General features: G+C 40.1%; 1 protein-coding gene across 1 annotated transcript; it reads right to left on the bottom strand.

Moving 5' to 3' along the window:
* Positions 1–321: 321 nt before the first annotated feature.
* fbxl2 (F-box and leucine-rich repeat protein 2) lies at positions 322–14,319 on the bottom strand. The gene is made up of 14 exons (XM_017695584.2): positions 13,840–14,319; positions 12,039–12,100; positions 11,887–11,941; positions 11,684–11,758; positions 11,320–11,414; positions 10,629–10,793; positions 5,944–6,070; positions 5,732–5,806; positions 4,415–4,545; positions 4,270–4,330; positions 4,092–4,136; positions 3,455–3,511; positions 3,055–3,267; positions 322–2,230 (listed from the first exon to the last, which is right to left on the bottom strand). The coding sequence occupies exons 1-14, from the start codon at positions 13,867–13,869 to the stop codon at positions 2,123–2,125; spliced, it is 1,299 nt and encodes a 432-aa protein (XP_017551073.1). The 5' UTR covers positions 13,870–14,319; the 3' UTR covers positions 322–2,122.
* Between the last annotated feature and the right edge of the window lie 1,353 nt (positions 14,320–15,672).

Genomic DNA, 15,672 nt, shown 5'->3' with positions numbered 1-15,672 from the left:
TAAAAAAAAAAAAACAGCTGCTTGTATCTAATGAAACTGCATTAAGAAAAGTTGGAAAACAAGTTAGATAAGACTTTAAAATAAGACTACCTTTCTAAGTGTTTATATGAGTGGTTTAAAAATAGTTTGTTGATGTTATTAGTTAGGTCATAAATGTTTCATTAATGATTAATAAGCAGCGATAACACAAAGAGCCAAACTGAGCTGTTACATTTGATGAATATGAATACTGGATAAAGCCAACTGATGAATAAGACAAAGATCCAGAAGCATCCAAATCTAAGGTTTGTTGCCGATACGCAGCATGAACAACACCGAATGTGACACACTGCTCAGATCTTTTATTTAAAGAAATGTCACAGTAACACCAGAACACGAGGACAATCAGGTAACTTTTTTTTTCCAACTCTTTGTCAAAAATATGATAGAGAGAGGGGGGTGTCCTTTACATTGATAGAATTCAAATTCGCTCTTTATCCTTCAGTAGCAACTTCAGTACTCCATCAAACGTGGATGTGTGACTTGGTCGCAGCTTATGGTCCATTGCCTGACAATGTCGCTCAATATTGCGATGGTGTCCAATGCTAAAAATCAATGAAGCAAGGAAGAAAAAGATCTGAAGGATTATGTTGCAGTCCTGAGTCTTTTATCTCTGAGGCTAGATTTCCCACGCTCATTCTGGCATTGCAAAATCAAAGGCACTCACACCCAAAAGACATCATCATTGATTAGGCAATCGATTCAACAGTCATCTAAATTAGGAACACAAGGCCCAGTGTACATTAAGAAAAGTCCTTTCAGTGCTCAAAACTACATTACAAATGGTATGTGGAGTTGCACACTCTGGAAAATGGACATAAAATGACACTGAAAAGCTCTCATGATTGCATTGGCTTAAAAGTGCACCCTCCATGTTGGTCTTTGTGGCAAATTACACGCTGGGCACTAGCCTGTTAGCTAAATAAATATGCAGTAGCTGGCAGCAAATATAGATAAGCAGCTATGTGGGTAAAGAAAAGGGCTATTTTAAAAGAATACTTTCATGACACCAAGAAAATGTCTGAATATGGAGTTTTGTGAATCCTGACACATACAACATAAAATCTAGACCTTCAGCATACTGCAATATTGCACTTATAATGTAAAATTCAGGTTCATCTATTCATATTAGATTTCCTCAGTAAATATAATATGAACTTTCTAAATATGAACAGTCACATCACTCCTAAGGTTTCTTCACTTCCACTACTAGTGCCCGATGAGCTGAACAATTCTTTTTTCTTACTTACATTCTCCATCTCTTTATCTCCGTCTTACTTTCTCCCCTTTATGCTCTCATGTAGCTCTCAAGTCCTTTTCAAATGTCTTTCCCCCCTCTCTCTTGAAATAATGGTGAGCAATAACAGAAAATGAGAACCATTTTACTCCAGTTTGAACACGGGTTCCCTTGGTTGTAGTGTTTTTTTTTTCTTTTTTTTCTGTATTTCAACACATTCTCATACACACACGCAAACTCCAAGTCCAACAGAAACCTTGACTTCCTGCTCCCAATTTTGAAGCAGTCTCGCACACTGTGGGAAGAATCTCCAAAACAAACCCTCCCACAGCTAACAAAAGAGGCTCACAGTCCACCCCTTTCAACTCATTGTGTTAATCTATTGGTTCCCTTTGTGAGGGAATGCATTCCTATCGGTGACAGAGGAGCAAGAAGTAAACACTGGTTGTCATGAAGCCCTGGGGAACATCCCACACAGACGAGGTTCTCAAGTCAGTAGTTCCATGTCATACTGCATTAAGTACTTCCACAGATGTGTTTTTGTTTTCTACAGATCCAAATATGAAATATTTTACAGGGTGGCTCTTCCACTTTCATCTTGTATATCCGACGGGTCATACTGTATGAAGTAATATTTCATGTTGAGTTGTAGTTTGCATTTGTAGCTCGTGTAACTTGTGTAGCTCCATCCTGCTGCCAGGCAAACACTCAGTGAAGAAACCATGCCTTCCACAGCCACACCCTTGTGTAGAGTTTAGCAGTGGTGTCCAGCAAGACCAGGGTAGGGTTGAGAGGTTGACTGACAGCTCCACTCTCTATGGGGTTCCTCAGAAAGCCAACCCTCTGTCAGAGTATAACACAGCAGCGGCAGAGACGCTGCCCTCCTCCATGCACTGAGGGAGGGGGCGTCACTGGGGCAAAGTAGGCATGGACCTTAATCTCAGGTAGGTGGGCCTGGGAAAGAAGCAACAACAGACAAACACATCACAAACACACACACACACACACACACACACACACACACACACACACTTGTGTACGGTTTGCAAGATTCATTTTCATAAATCGACACTTTTTTTTAACATCCTTTTATACATAAATATTGTTTATATCTGAGACCGAGAGATGTTCATTAAATATATCCAAGTCTAATTTGGCTCCAAATCCATGATTTGGCCACATGGTGGCACTGAAGTTGCCTGCAGTACCCATTGACAGGCAAATGCATTGAGCATATCTTTGAAAGAATCTTCACTGTGCGAAAACTAACTGCAGGATTTGGTTTTTAAAACTTAACAAAAATTTGTGCATCTCTTCTTTCATTTGGCTTTTTGCAATCTCACATACAATGAGTTTTAAGCCCATTTTACACCAGATGGGGTAACCATACCACATGCACTAGTCTTTTATCCCATCTGCATGTGTCACAGCACTGTAGCGGAACCAACTGCATTAAGTGCAAAAATAGGCACAGATAGCTAGAAAACACTAACATACAGAGCATGCTAAATGTTCCTAGCTATCTGTGTGCATATCAAACACAAATGTGAACAATCAAGGTGGAAAGAATTGAACAATAAGGCTTGCATCACATCACATTAAGGCTTCCATTACATTAACACAATACTTGCCAAAAGTAAAATGAATAACTATGTTGAAGTAGTACTTCATTTATTTCATTAATGTGGAATCATGATAAACATGTGAAGTAAATTCAAAGCAACAGGTTTTCAGTGCACAGGAGTTGTAGTTTAGGCACGAAGCTACCGATGACTAACCCGGATGCGCTTGATGCCTGCGCGAGTGACCTGCTGGCAGTCATAGAGCTCAATGCGCTCAAGGCGTTGGCAGCTCTTCAGGTGCTCCAGAGTGATGTCTGTGATCAGGGGGCAGTTATCAAGCTCCACCACCTGCAGCCGCTCCTGACCACACACACTACTGCTCAGGTGTCTGATCCCATCATCTGTTATCAGCTCACAATGTGAGAGACTCTGGAACACACACATGCACGAACACACACACACACACACACACACACACACACACACACACACACAGAGAAAACAGAGTTCTCTCTCAGAAGAGTACAACATAAGTAGTTAATGATTTTTCTCAAATGTAGCCTCAAAACAAGCGCTATACACTTCTACCATGTATGTACACGCAGTAGGCACTCACCAGGGCCTGAAGCCGAGGGCAGTGGATTGAAAGCTGGACCAGAGTGTTATCAGTCACCTGAAACATCCCACATAAACACAAAGCACAAAAAAAGTTACTACAGCTCTGTACAAAGAAGAGGTTACCATGGAAACAAACATAATTCAGGAAATACAAAAGGTTTTTTTAATGTGAATTTATGTGCTTATGTGGTATAATTTTTTGAGAGGTTTGAAAATAGAGGAGAAATAAATAAGATGATCCACTTGCATAAGAAAAGGGCAAGTCAAGAAAATAAGTGGAAATGTAATAATTTAAATGATTAAGAATTAAATAACTGGGTTTCTAACTTGCACAGTACTGTGTGAAACAAGGGTTTGTTCATAACTCACTGCTACACTGTTTTATAAGCTCACCATTGTGCAAAGGAACATGCTACTTTGCAGTCTTTTGTTTTGAAAACAAATGTCTTTCTGAGCCAAAAAAAAAAAAAAAAAAAAAAATCCATGCAGCACATCATTGCAGCTCTACAGAATGAAACATTTTACCACATGAATCATCAAACGTGAATATAAGAGAATTCTTATGCTACAACAGGGATAGCACCAACATACATAAACAGCTGTTAAGGCAAAAATGTAACTGCTTTCCAGCTCACCAAAATACATTCTTCCAAATCCATTTTCTCCAAATCATGACAATTCTGAAAAAAGCAAAATGTAAATGATAAATAGAAATTTCCTCAAGTTCTGTTTTTCATTTAGCCTTTAAGACACCAGTTAGAAAATTAATGCTAGAAAGTCTGCGAGTGTGCATGTCTGCTTGTATAGACTCACCCTCGCCAGAACAGTGAAACCAGCATCGGTCACATGAGAGCAGCGGGCAGCCTCCAGGATCCTGACAAATTCAAAACTGTGCATCAGAGAAACTGTGTGTGTGTGCGTACGCGTGATGTACGCGCATGTGTGTTTAAAGCCTTACTTTAGCCGTTGGCAGTTGAGGCCGAGTGCAGTCAGAGAGGCGTCTGTGATGTTGCTGCAGCCAGACACACACACCATCTGCAGCTTGTGACAGCCTCGACACAAACTCACAAAGCCCTCATCTGTTATTTGCTGTAGGACACAAACAAGCCATGTCAATGTTTCTACCATTATATCTGCCATGTTTTTAAAGCCCACTGTACTTATAGCCAAAAGTAAAGAGACTACCATATAAACCACTTGAACCACTTTTGCTATATTATTCAAATATGCAATTCCACTATTATTATTTTATATATATATATATATATATATATATATATATATATATATATATATATATATATATATATATATATATATATATATATATATATATATATATGCGCACGCCCTGGTATCGTCCCTCAGTGCTAATGTTTTGTATAGTAGTGATAGTTTCAGCATCTTTGTACTTATTTAAGACACACTTTGATGATGAACAAATTACAACCATGGCAGTAGCTGAAAAAAAAACGTTATCAAGAGTGCCATCAAGTGGAAATTTTTCCACATATAAAAGCTGTATTTAAATAATTTGTTGTTTAAATGGAATCTCTATAGTTGAACTACAGCCACAGAGACAGAGCAAGAGCAGAGAAGCAGCTGGGCTTCAAGCTGGAATTATGAATGGTTTTAAAGCGTCAAACTAGGAAAATGCAGGGCTTTATTTTGTTAACATATATGTTAACGTTTTGAGCAACAAAGGCATAGTGTCCTCCAGCTCTGTTTAACACTGATTCACATGTAAATAGATTCATCTCTGTGTCGGCATTAATTAATTAAGTCCAATCTTCCTGATGACTCTGCCGGTTATGGCCCTCCTACACAGACCATAAATATTACAGAGGTCAGTACTCTATTCCAGGTGCATTAAGGACACTGATGCTATGCAGCTGATGACTTAAAAAGAAGGCATGGGGAAACAGTGCACTCCTCTAAGGGAGCATTCTGCAGCCCTCAACATTCCAGATATGATGGCACCACCATGTGAAATAGCAATACACAATAGCACATCATAAAGGTAGACAGGTTCTGCCCTTTTCACCTCGTAGTTGTTGCAATTAAATATATATATTAAAAAAAGCTTCAGTGGTCATGTGCTGATGGCCGGGCAGTGTACATCCGGACTGAAGTTTGTATGTATGAACATGAGACCAATTTATAATGTATCCTGTGTACTCTTACTCTGAATAAAAGTAATATACTTCAAATGGGTATTTTAAGTTTTGTTTCACAATGTAATGTTATCCGCAGTAAGAACACATTCAAGCCTTACTGTGCAGGATTGCATGTTGATTGTCACAAGCTCTGGACAGTGCTTCTGAAGGTGCTTCAGTGCTGCGTCATCCAACTGAAAAACAAACATCTGCTCAAGCATGCACAAATTGACAGTTATCTGTAAAAGAAATTCTCTACTATCCTCAAACACATCAGTGAAGGCTGTGTGTGTGTGTGTGTGTGTGTGTGTGTGTGTGTGTGTGTGTGTACCTGCGTGCAGCCTCTAAGAAACAGTGCTTTGAGGCCAGTGCAGCCACGGCTGAGTGCTTCAATGCCATCACGCGTGATCTGATCACACCAGGACAGGTTCAGATTCTCCAACAGCCGACACCCTTCACTAAAATGCAGACAACCCGTAAATCAAATGTAAGATAACACTCAGACAAAACAAACACGCAAGGCAAACAAAAAAACATGCCTAGCTTAAATCTAAGCAGACAACAGCTAAACAAAACATTAACATTAAAATTACCCAAATGTGAATGAAACAATTTCTTCTACTTGAATATAACCAGTCAAAAGTTTTGCTTCAGTAATACTTTGTTAGCAATACTTAGCAATACTAAACAAAAAACAAATTTGATCACCGCATTGTAATGACACTTAGACGTACATTAAATGAAAACAAACTATTGTATAGGTAACTGTGGTTACATGCTTTTTTTTTTTTTTTTTAAGTATTTAATCATTCAAGCAATTTATCAAATGGAAATTAAAAACTGTGGGGTGAAAAAAATACCCCTAATGATTAACATGCTGTAAAATTGCTCATCCACTTTTATAATAAAGACAAAAACAGTTGCATTAAGTAACGGTCACCACAAAAGAATGCGGTAAAATCACTGCTATTTAACCAATGCAGAGCATAACACAAATCTACAAAACTACAAATATTCCACAGAGTATTGTGCTTAAGTCAGAAACCGCTCTTTATTTAAATGCCACTTACTACAGCCACTAAATGGGAACTCTTCTTCTGAGTCATTCAAGTAGTCTGCTGTGAAAGTTCATTGTAGAGAAATTTACAGACTCAGATTTCTTTACAATGGTGGTGAAACCAGGGGGAAACAGTGATAGTGTTTAGGGCCTATTTTGGGTCACAACACCCTGCATGTATCCCTCTGCCATGAATGAATTCAAATAAATGTATTAACAAGACATTTTAAGCAACAAAAATGTCTCAGACATCAGGCACCATATTTGTATCCATTTCATGTAATCATTTTCTGTGAGAGAGCATTCAATGATGAGGTCTGGACTCTGGAGCGGCCAGTCCACTGTTCTGGCAACATCAGCAGCTTTTGTTTGATTTTTCACATTTTCTTCTTTCTCTGTCCGTTTGTCCATTCTGGCTTCTTGACAGCTACACATCCTTTCAGCTCAGAGCTTTGAACGGTCTTCTCACAGTTGAAGAATGGACAGAAAGACAGACATTTTTTTAAGACCTGAAGCAAGAGTGGAGCTTGATTTTCTTCTCTCCCTCAAAAGATCAAAGCTTTAATTACTGTTTATCTGATGGGGACAGTTTTGGTGGTACACCAGGTCTTACACAGTGGTTATAAGTTCCATTATTTCTACACGTTTTAAGCCATTTTAAATAATTTAATAATTTAAACAGTTTTGCCTGCTCGGCTATTATACAATATTGAGTAGCTAAACCTTAATACACAATATGTTTTTACTTTTTAAACTGCTTCTACAAACTTAATCACAAAAGGAACATTCAATGACTTTTCCTGTGATCTTTAAAATAAATCCTCATCTCTTCTTTTCAAAACTGTCCACCATTTTGGTCCAACATTTTTTGCTATTTTGGATGAACTGATTTAATCTGCTCTTGTGGCTTACTTAGTCAGCTAACTTTGGTAAACAGTGATTCATAGACATATCTGTGCTTTGCTGGATTAAATTTTCCAGTCCATCAACCACATTTACATACACACTTTCAATCCCACACGCGCTTCGGTTCCTTTACACTTTCCTCAGGAAAGCAGAGCTAATTTCAAAGTTAACTGGCTAAGAATGCTATCCAGAACAAAGCCCATTTAAAAAGATACATAAAATAAACAAACAAGCATCAATTTAATGTCTATGAATCAAGTTTATGTAGAAGGCTTAAAAATTTAGCAAAAGTTTGCAACACAAAAAACAAAGCAATTTTTTCTCCATTTATTTTATCCTGTGTATGCATTTCCAACTACCATGCCATACCCTATGCTATACATCAAGTTATACCAGAAATGGCGTTAATTAGGATTAACATTAATAATAGACGTGTGAATTGAATGTTAAATGATATTTATTCTAGTTGGAATTAAGTTGCCATTTTTATGTTTTAATGTTTAATCTGACTCCAGCTGTTAGAGATACAGATATTAAAATGACACAATGTGTTTAGTACTATAACATTTCATAGTAGAGACTACCAAAAATAATACAACTGAGTGTCCAATATCTGTATTTGGCAACACTCAGTCTGAAGTGCGTGGAAACTGCTGAACCATCACGAGTCATGTTTACATAAGCAACAATGCTCATAAACCTCTACAGTCATCGCCCCAGGCATCCACAAAGTTTACCACTGCTAGAGTTAATAATTGTGCTGTAGCCTCTGTTTAGGCTAAACATTCACCTATGTTTGGCTACATTCTGTTTGTGATTCATATCGTAACTCTCCAAAGGTTAGAAAGACAAATAATGGCGATTTGCATTTAAGCTAGAGAAGAAGAAGAAAAAAAAAAAAAAAAAAAAAAAGTCAAATCATTCTCAAAACCCATTAACATGCTCCTTTCAGCCAGAGAATCCTCTAAATTCTCCTGTTTGACTGCAAGATCTCAAAATACTTAGACTCTGCCTTTGATAAATGAGTAATGGAGTTAAGAGATTAAATAATGTGGCAGTGCACCAAGAGATTATCCATGCTGGGATGTTGTGTAATGGATTGTAGAATCTCCTAGGATAGCAGGAGGTTTGGTAATTTGATCTAATAAACCCAGAGTTAGCTTTTAACCTAAATGACTGACTATTCTACAACAAAAACAGTAGGACAAACTGAACATGACCAAAGCAGACAGGCAGAAAAAGAAGTGCAACATCAAGCTCAAAAAATCATTAAAGATCAGTGTTTGAGAATAAGAAAATGTTACTGAACACATGAAAAAGCTTCCTTTACCCAATTAACTACTCATTTCTGTCAATTCTAACTACTGTCACATTAGTCATCTCTCAATATGTGTACTGGGACAATAAGTTAAGTGTTGTGAAATATTTCAACATATTAATTTATGCTCTTATAAAAATACCATAAACAGTTTTAATTTAAACCTTTCTAAAACATTGACACACACACACACACACACACACACACACACACACACACACACTGGATGGAGACAAGCTCACATATACCAATATCACTTCAGACAATCAAACAAAAACAAACAAACAAACAAACAAACAAACAAACAAACAAACAAAGTCTTATACCTACTAAAGAAAAGCTTACAACAAGCATGACCTTCACCACACCCTATTCAACTCTTTACTTCCTCTGTTGATAGGTTTGTAATGAGATACCCTAACTGAACCAGCAACGGCAATAAAACACAAAGCCCATTTAAAAGATACATAAAATAGACAAGCAAGCATCAATTTAATGTCTATGAATCAAGTTTATGTAGAAGGCTTAAAAAATTAGCAAAGGTTTGCAACACAAAGGCAATAAAACACATTCTTTAAACAATTTTTAAATCTCATTTTTAAAAGCTAACCAATGTTAAATTAACCACTGTATTTGAGTGTATTGAATTGATTTCATTTGAACGGTTGCTGTACTGATAAGAAATGAAAACTAAAGTCTAAATGGCTGAAATTTCCTGCTGCGTTATTTTTACTTCCAAAACTGCAAAAAAGCACATATACCATTAGAAGAGCATTTAAGGTGGAAGAGAAAATTCAAATGAGAAGCTGGTGAATAAGAAGCTGACTTGAACTTGATACATACATATGAGTTTATTATCCAAGAGCTTTGGAAGTTTGGTAGCCAAATTTAGTTTTATAAAATTAAGCTTTATTTAGTTTTTATAAAATATCACACTTCATCTTCTTGTAGCATTTTTAAGACTGCATCTTAAGCGTCTATGCATCATCGTTTTGTGACCTTTCTGGTCTATTTCGCTTGGTTTTTATCTACCAGCAAGGTTGTAGCTGCAGTAATGGTGAAGACAAGCTCCATCAGAGCATAGTCAAAGTTGCAGCTTGCCTACCAACATGGTGACACGGTCTTCGTAAGGACATAATAAAATACTATGAATATTATTTCATCTAGTCTTAACTAGCTCCATTTCAGCCCCACTGGCTGAGCTTGCCACCTTGATGCAGTGGCAGACTTCATGGTATGGGGCTATGGTTTCAGATTGGGAGGACCAGCTAGAAAACATTATGTCCCAGACACATAGCTATAGTGAGGCTGACAATCACCAACTAGACAATTTCATGAGTTACAACCGCACCAAAACAATGAACATTAAAACAGCACACATTTGTTACCCTTGCATTTGACTACCTAGTTCAGTTTAAAACAGCAACAAAACATGACTGAGGGCAACATGCAGCCATGCAAACATTGTCATGGTGATAGTGTTAAAAACTGGTGATGATGAAAGGAACGCTTTGGCAGTCACTTTTATTTACTAGTGGAGAAAAGGCACAAGGATGCAAGAACTCAATGCCATAGGGTTCATCCTGCACTGTAAGAGTGCAAGACAAATATTTTGTATTATTCATCTGAGGGTTTTTTGTTGAGCAGTCAGAAATCTGGGGGGCTGATTTTCAAGTGAGGGGGACCCCAACAGCTGAGGCCCTGCCTTGATGAACAATGAAAAACTGACACTTACCTTAAGGCTTTGAGTGCGTGGTTGGTGATAGACACGCAGGAAGTCAGGTCGAGGTGGCGGAGTTTGGAGCAGAACTTGCTGAGACTGATGCAGGTGGAATCTGTGATCTTAGTGCAACCATTGAGGTTCAACTGCTCTATGTTACGACAGTTCTGGGCAAAAGTCCTGTCGACAATAAGCACATCATGTTCAGCCCTGCATAACAGAATTCTATTGATCACAACAGATGTCAATAGCATTAAAACACAGAAACTGCCTAGAAGCACTTTTAAATGGGTTGGAAAGAAATATCTGAGACATAAAAGCTTCCCCCTAGTCCACAAACCAACAAGTACAGTAAACAAATACAATTCCCAGAACTACAGCAATCTATTTCATATTTTTGACTTAATATTTTCCTGTATTATTAATACAGGTATGCTAAAGCTAATGTGCTTTGTGTAGTGACAGATAAATGAACAGATTTAACATTACAGGCAAGAGCAAAAAAAACAAATGATTTAGAAAAAATCCTCAAGAGTTGTCAGAGTTTTGCTTGCATCTTGACTTGTCGATTTATCTACAGTCACTTTGTGTGAATGGGACAGATAAATGTATTATATATGCTTATGTAGGCAAATATGAGGTGACAAGGGCTGTTTGATGTCATTATTCATGATTTAAGTGCTGAAAAAAAAGAGAGTGAACTCACTTCATCGAGGCATCACCCACACTGAGACAGCCTCTCAGACTTAGCTGCCTCAGAAAACCACCACATCTTTTTGAAATATTCTCCACCACTCGCCCCTAAGTGAGAGTGAGAGAGAGTGAGAGAGTGAGAGAGGATCAGAGACGACGTCACAGTCTATGGATTCAGTCACAAAGCCTACTGACCCAGTACTAATCCCATACACACAGTGACCATTCCCAACACACATAAATATCACAACAAGGAATGTGATGCCCAAACACCAGATTCAGTTAGACAAACAACAATGTACAAACAACCGACATGAACACTCTGCCTCACATCGACTTTACACATCACACAGAGCAGTTTATGACTGCCCTTTTACCTCAATATCTGTCTGAAAGTTGAAGAGATCAATCTTCTGCCAGTTGCTTCCATCCAGTGCTAGAACATTCCATGCCTTTTCATTTGCAGTTGAAAAGAGGAAATAGGAAAACAGAGGAAATCTTGGTCAGTATTGGTTAAACTTGCTCATTCTGATGTCATGCCATTTTAAACTACTGAATCATATCTTCTGCAAGGACACACCTTAGACACCTGGGCACACCTACACAATGTAACCACATCCAAGTAGGAGAAAATCCTGAGAAAAACCAGGGACAGCAACACATATTAGATTAGAATCTAATCTGACACCAAACAATGTGCCTTTAATTACGCAGGTCTTGGACATTGCTTACCTGAGCAGGAGCTCTTTGGGAAGCTTTTTGTTGATGGGGGCTTCATCACTGTTTGAGAACACCTTAAGAAAATATAAAGAGAGAGCTCCATATTCTCCTGTTTGACATTTGCCTCCCTAAAGCCATATTTACACCACATGCCTCAGTGTTAGATACACTTTCCCCATCTCAAATCTGGATAAGCTGGTGTACTAAAGCACTAAAGACTGATTTAGTATACCATGGGCCAGTTTCCCTGACAAGCACTAAGCCTAGTCCTGGATTACAAAGGATTCTGAATGGAGATTTTCCAACATAAGGAAACTTTAGACCGTGACTTGGCTTAATCCCTGTCTGGAAAACCTCCCCTACATGTCTCATCAAATGTTTCTTCCGAAATCAAGAATATTAATAGAGAGTTTGCACCCTACTTTACTTCAGTAACACTGGATCACAGGTTCTCAGCCCTGCTCCTGGAGTACTCCCTGCCCTGCATACTTCAGGGTTTTCCCAGCACACCTGCTTCAACTCAGGAAGGGCTTGGTTATGAGCTGATTAGTTGGATCAGATGTGTTGGGTTTAATGGGAAAACCCAAACATGCAGGTCAGGAGGTACTTCAGGACCAGGGCTAGGAACCATGATACTAGATGTTGCAACATTTCCATAAGGATTTGACTGCACTCAGCCACAAGAGCATTAAGAGGTCAGGTACTGATGTTTGAGATCCAGAACTAATCCAACAGCACTCTGGGTCAGTGCCGAGTAGTGATGTAGACATTGTGGATTATACCACTGCCCTCCACAGTTCAGGCTAGGGGTTGACTCTGCACCCAGGCCAGCCCACCAAACTTCACTAATAAAATTCCCTGGGCAGGACTCCCAAAGCTATGTTTGCCTACACCTTCAAGATGATTAAGCTATAAGTCGCTCCCAGGTGCCTGCCAAATGCATAAATGTAAACATGCATGTAAACTGGATGGTGTTAAGTCACTGCAGAGAATCAATTTCCACTGCTCTGAGCTGACAGGCTTTGTGGCCTTCTAGCCAAGGGGCTTGGCATTGGGCATGGTGACCTTAGGCTCATGTGCCTCCCATTGTACGTAAAATGTACAAGCTGTGTGTGGGTAAAAGAGTGGGTGCACCTTAAAGTAGCTGAATTAATTCATTAGAAGGTCGTCTGGATTCTTTTGGATGCATCACGCCCGTTCACAGACAGACGGACAGAGAAACAGCAATAAGCAGCCGAACCAAATAACATGACTGTCTCTCTCACACTGCAGTTAATAACGCTCGTTTTACCTCAGTTTTCAGCAGACGTTAAAGTTGACAAGATCAGTCTGATTTGCTGCATTGTATTCGCTAGTCTGTGCTCGCCTTGATCACGCGCAACGGACCCGCGCGCGTGCATCAGCATGATCTAAAGTCCAAGGAGCGCGTGGGGCAATTCAAGCACTAAACGGATTCGGGCCTCGCGCCCGCTGCTGACACGCTCAGCGAGCCAGCCGGTGCTGCGTTAGTACCGGATTACCCTTCACGGACAAAAGCCCAACGACGACGACGGCACGTAAAAACACCCACGTCGCCCATGAGCGAGCAAACACACACACACACACACACACACACACACAGACACACACAGACAGACAAACACAATCACACATATATAAACATACATACGCCCTCTCTCTCTCGCTCCCACACACATCTACACAGAAACGGACACATATCGTCGGTCACGCGAGCTGCCACCGCCCGTGTCGGTTTTCCTCGCGCACGCTTAAAAATAAGAGCGCCCCGCAGGCCTTCCTCGCGCTTTCTTACCTCAAACCTGCCCTTGGCGATGCCGTTCATCTCCGCAGCGGCGTCAACAGCACCACCACCAACAAAACGGCGTCGACGACGACGGGCTGAGCCCGGTCCTCCGCTCCTTCTGCTCAGCGTTCCGAGCGCGGTCGTTCGAGGAGGTGCCCCGCAGCGTGGCGGCGCGCGCGTCCGTCGTGTGGCCTACTACGGCTCGTTAGCGTGCGTGGTTTGGGAACCGGAGGCAGGGATCCGGGGGGCTGGCCGCCGTCCGCGCGCTCCGCCGCCAACCATCCCCCAGTCAAAACAACAATAATAACATGGACGGGAGCAGCACTGCCGCTGCGCCGACCTCACTTCCGCCTCTCGTTCCGCCGTTTCCGCTCACTCGCAAACTCCTCCGCTGCCCGCGGCTGCGGCGCGAGCGGAACCTTCAGACGAGGCGCGTGAAAATAAACACTTCAGTCTGCGGTTCGACTCCGAGACCCCGCATCAGCAAAGCCCGACTTAAGCTCGCGTGCACTCTTGGGCTGCGAGCGGATTGGTGGGTGGCGCTCTGACGTCATTTCTGCGGGAAAAGCCCGCGTGGTTGATTGTTTTGATTGCGTTCAGACGGACGGAGCGCGTTACATCGGCCTCACAGACACACGCAGAGAGTCAGTGAAGGGTCAGTACAGCGTTGTCTGGCCCTTATGACACACGGGCTTTTTATCCCCGTTATCCTAATACTCTGTGAACTGCCCTGTTAAAGGACAAAGTTTGTAGAGTTTATAAAGACGTTATTGTGTGTGTTTATTACACTTATCGCCTCATTCTCCTCCTCTCTGCTGCTGTTCAGTGGTGCTTCACTCCTCACCCAACACCTGGCTGTGATGAAAGGAATGACAGTACTTGACATATGAACACTGATAGCAGACCTCGGGCAACACGTTTAGCATTTATTTATCTGTATTATTTATGACATTCAAGTATTTTTCACGACTGTTCCTGTCTCGAGACACTTAGGTTGATCAATATAATCCATTATAACGCATAATTTACAAGTTGATGGGATGTTCTGTTTAAGTGGTGGAAGGAACACTTGGCCTGTTTTGGTGCTCATTTAAACAAGTTTACAACTTTAAATCTCCGTAGAACGTATAGCATGTCTGATATCTGATTAAATGATTGAAATCGTTATAATCTGTCTTTTTTTGTAAGTTGCTAGGACAAAATGTTCCAAGGAATGTGAGCCAAATGGGAAACATTTCTGTGAATTACAGCATTCTCACTCACACACTCACACACTCATCCACTCACCCACCCACCACACACACGTGTGTGGTGTATATGCGTATATTTCGGAGAAGGGATGGATATTGGGGCTGCTCTGTTGGCAGGAACTTTTCAAAGTGTGAAAAAATGCAATCAAAATTCAGTGTTCTGTGAAAATTGCAAATTACATTCCTGTGTAAATACATAGTATTTTTACTGTTTCTTTAAAGATATTTTTCAGAGAATTATGTTCATTTACCTGTGTCATGTTGTTCTACTCAAGTATAACAGCAGAGGGCGCCAGTAAAGGGACATATACGGCTGTGGACTGTCATTATGAGTCATGAGTCTGCTTATGAAATCTTGACATTTATTACATTTATTTGATTTTGTACTACCATTAAAACAGTGTAGAATCAGTCAACACAATACATCATTAAAGCAATGTACGATTTTGGAGTGAAAAGGTTTTACTGTGTGTGTGTGTGTGTGTGTGTGTGTGTGTGTGTGTGTGTGTGTGTGTGTGTGTGTGTGTGTTTGTGGCGATAAAACGGTGTGTGTATGTGTATAATACATGAACTGCTCTGTATGTAACAGTGT

Source organism: Pygocentrus nattereri, chromosome 27 (assembly GCF_015220715.1).
Source record: "Pygocentrus nattereri isolate fPygNat1 chromosome 27, fPygNat1.pri, whole genome shotgun sequence".
In the NCBI taxonomy this organism is placed as follows: Eukaryota; Metazoa; Chordata; class Actinopteri; order Characiformes; family Serrasalmidae; genus Pygocentrus; species Pygocentrus nattereri.
The sequence above is the reverse complement of the archived record's forward strand: the minus strand, read 5'-3'. Positions and strand labels throughout refer to the sequence as shown.

What these genes read in the sequence shown, in the direction of transcription:
- fbxl2 (XM_017695584.2), bottom strand. Translation starts at nt 13,869, where the DNA reads ATGAACGGCATCGCCAAGGGCAGGTTTGAG. An exon ending in CCCAAAGAGCTCCTGCTCAG is followed by an intron (nt 11,942 to 12,038) that starts GTAAGCAATGTC and finishes GGTTTTTCTCAG; the next exon opens with GATTTTCTCCTACTTGGATG. An exon ending in TCAACATGCAATCCTGCACA is followed by an intron (nt 4,546 to 5,731) that starts GTAAGGCTTGAA and finishes TGTGTCCTACAG; the next exon opens with CAAATAACAGATGAGGGCTT.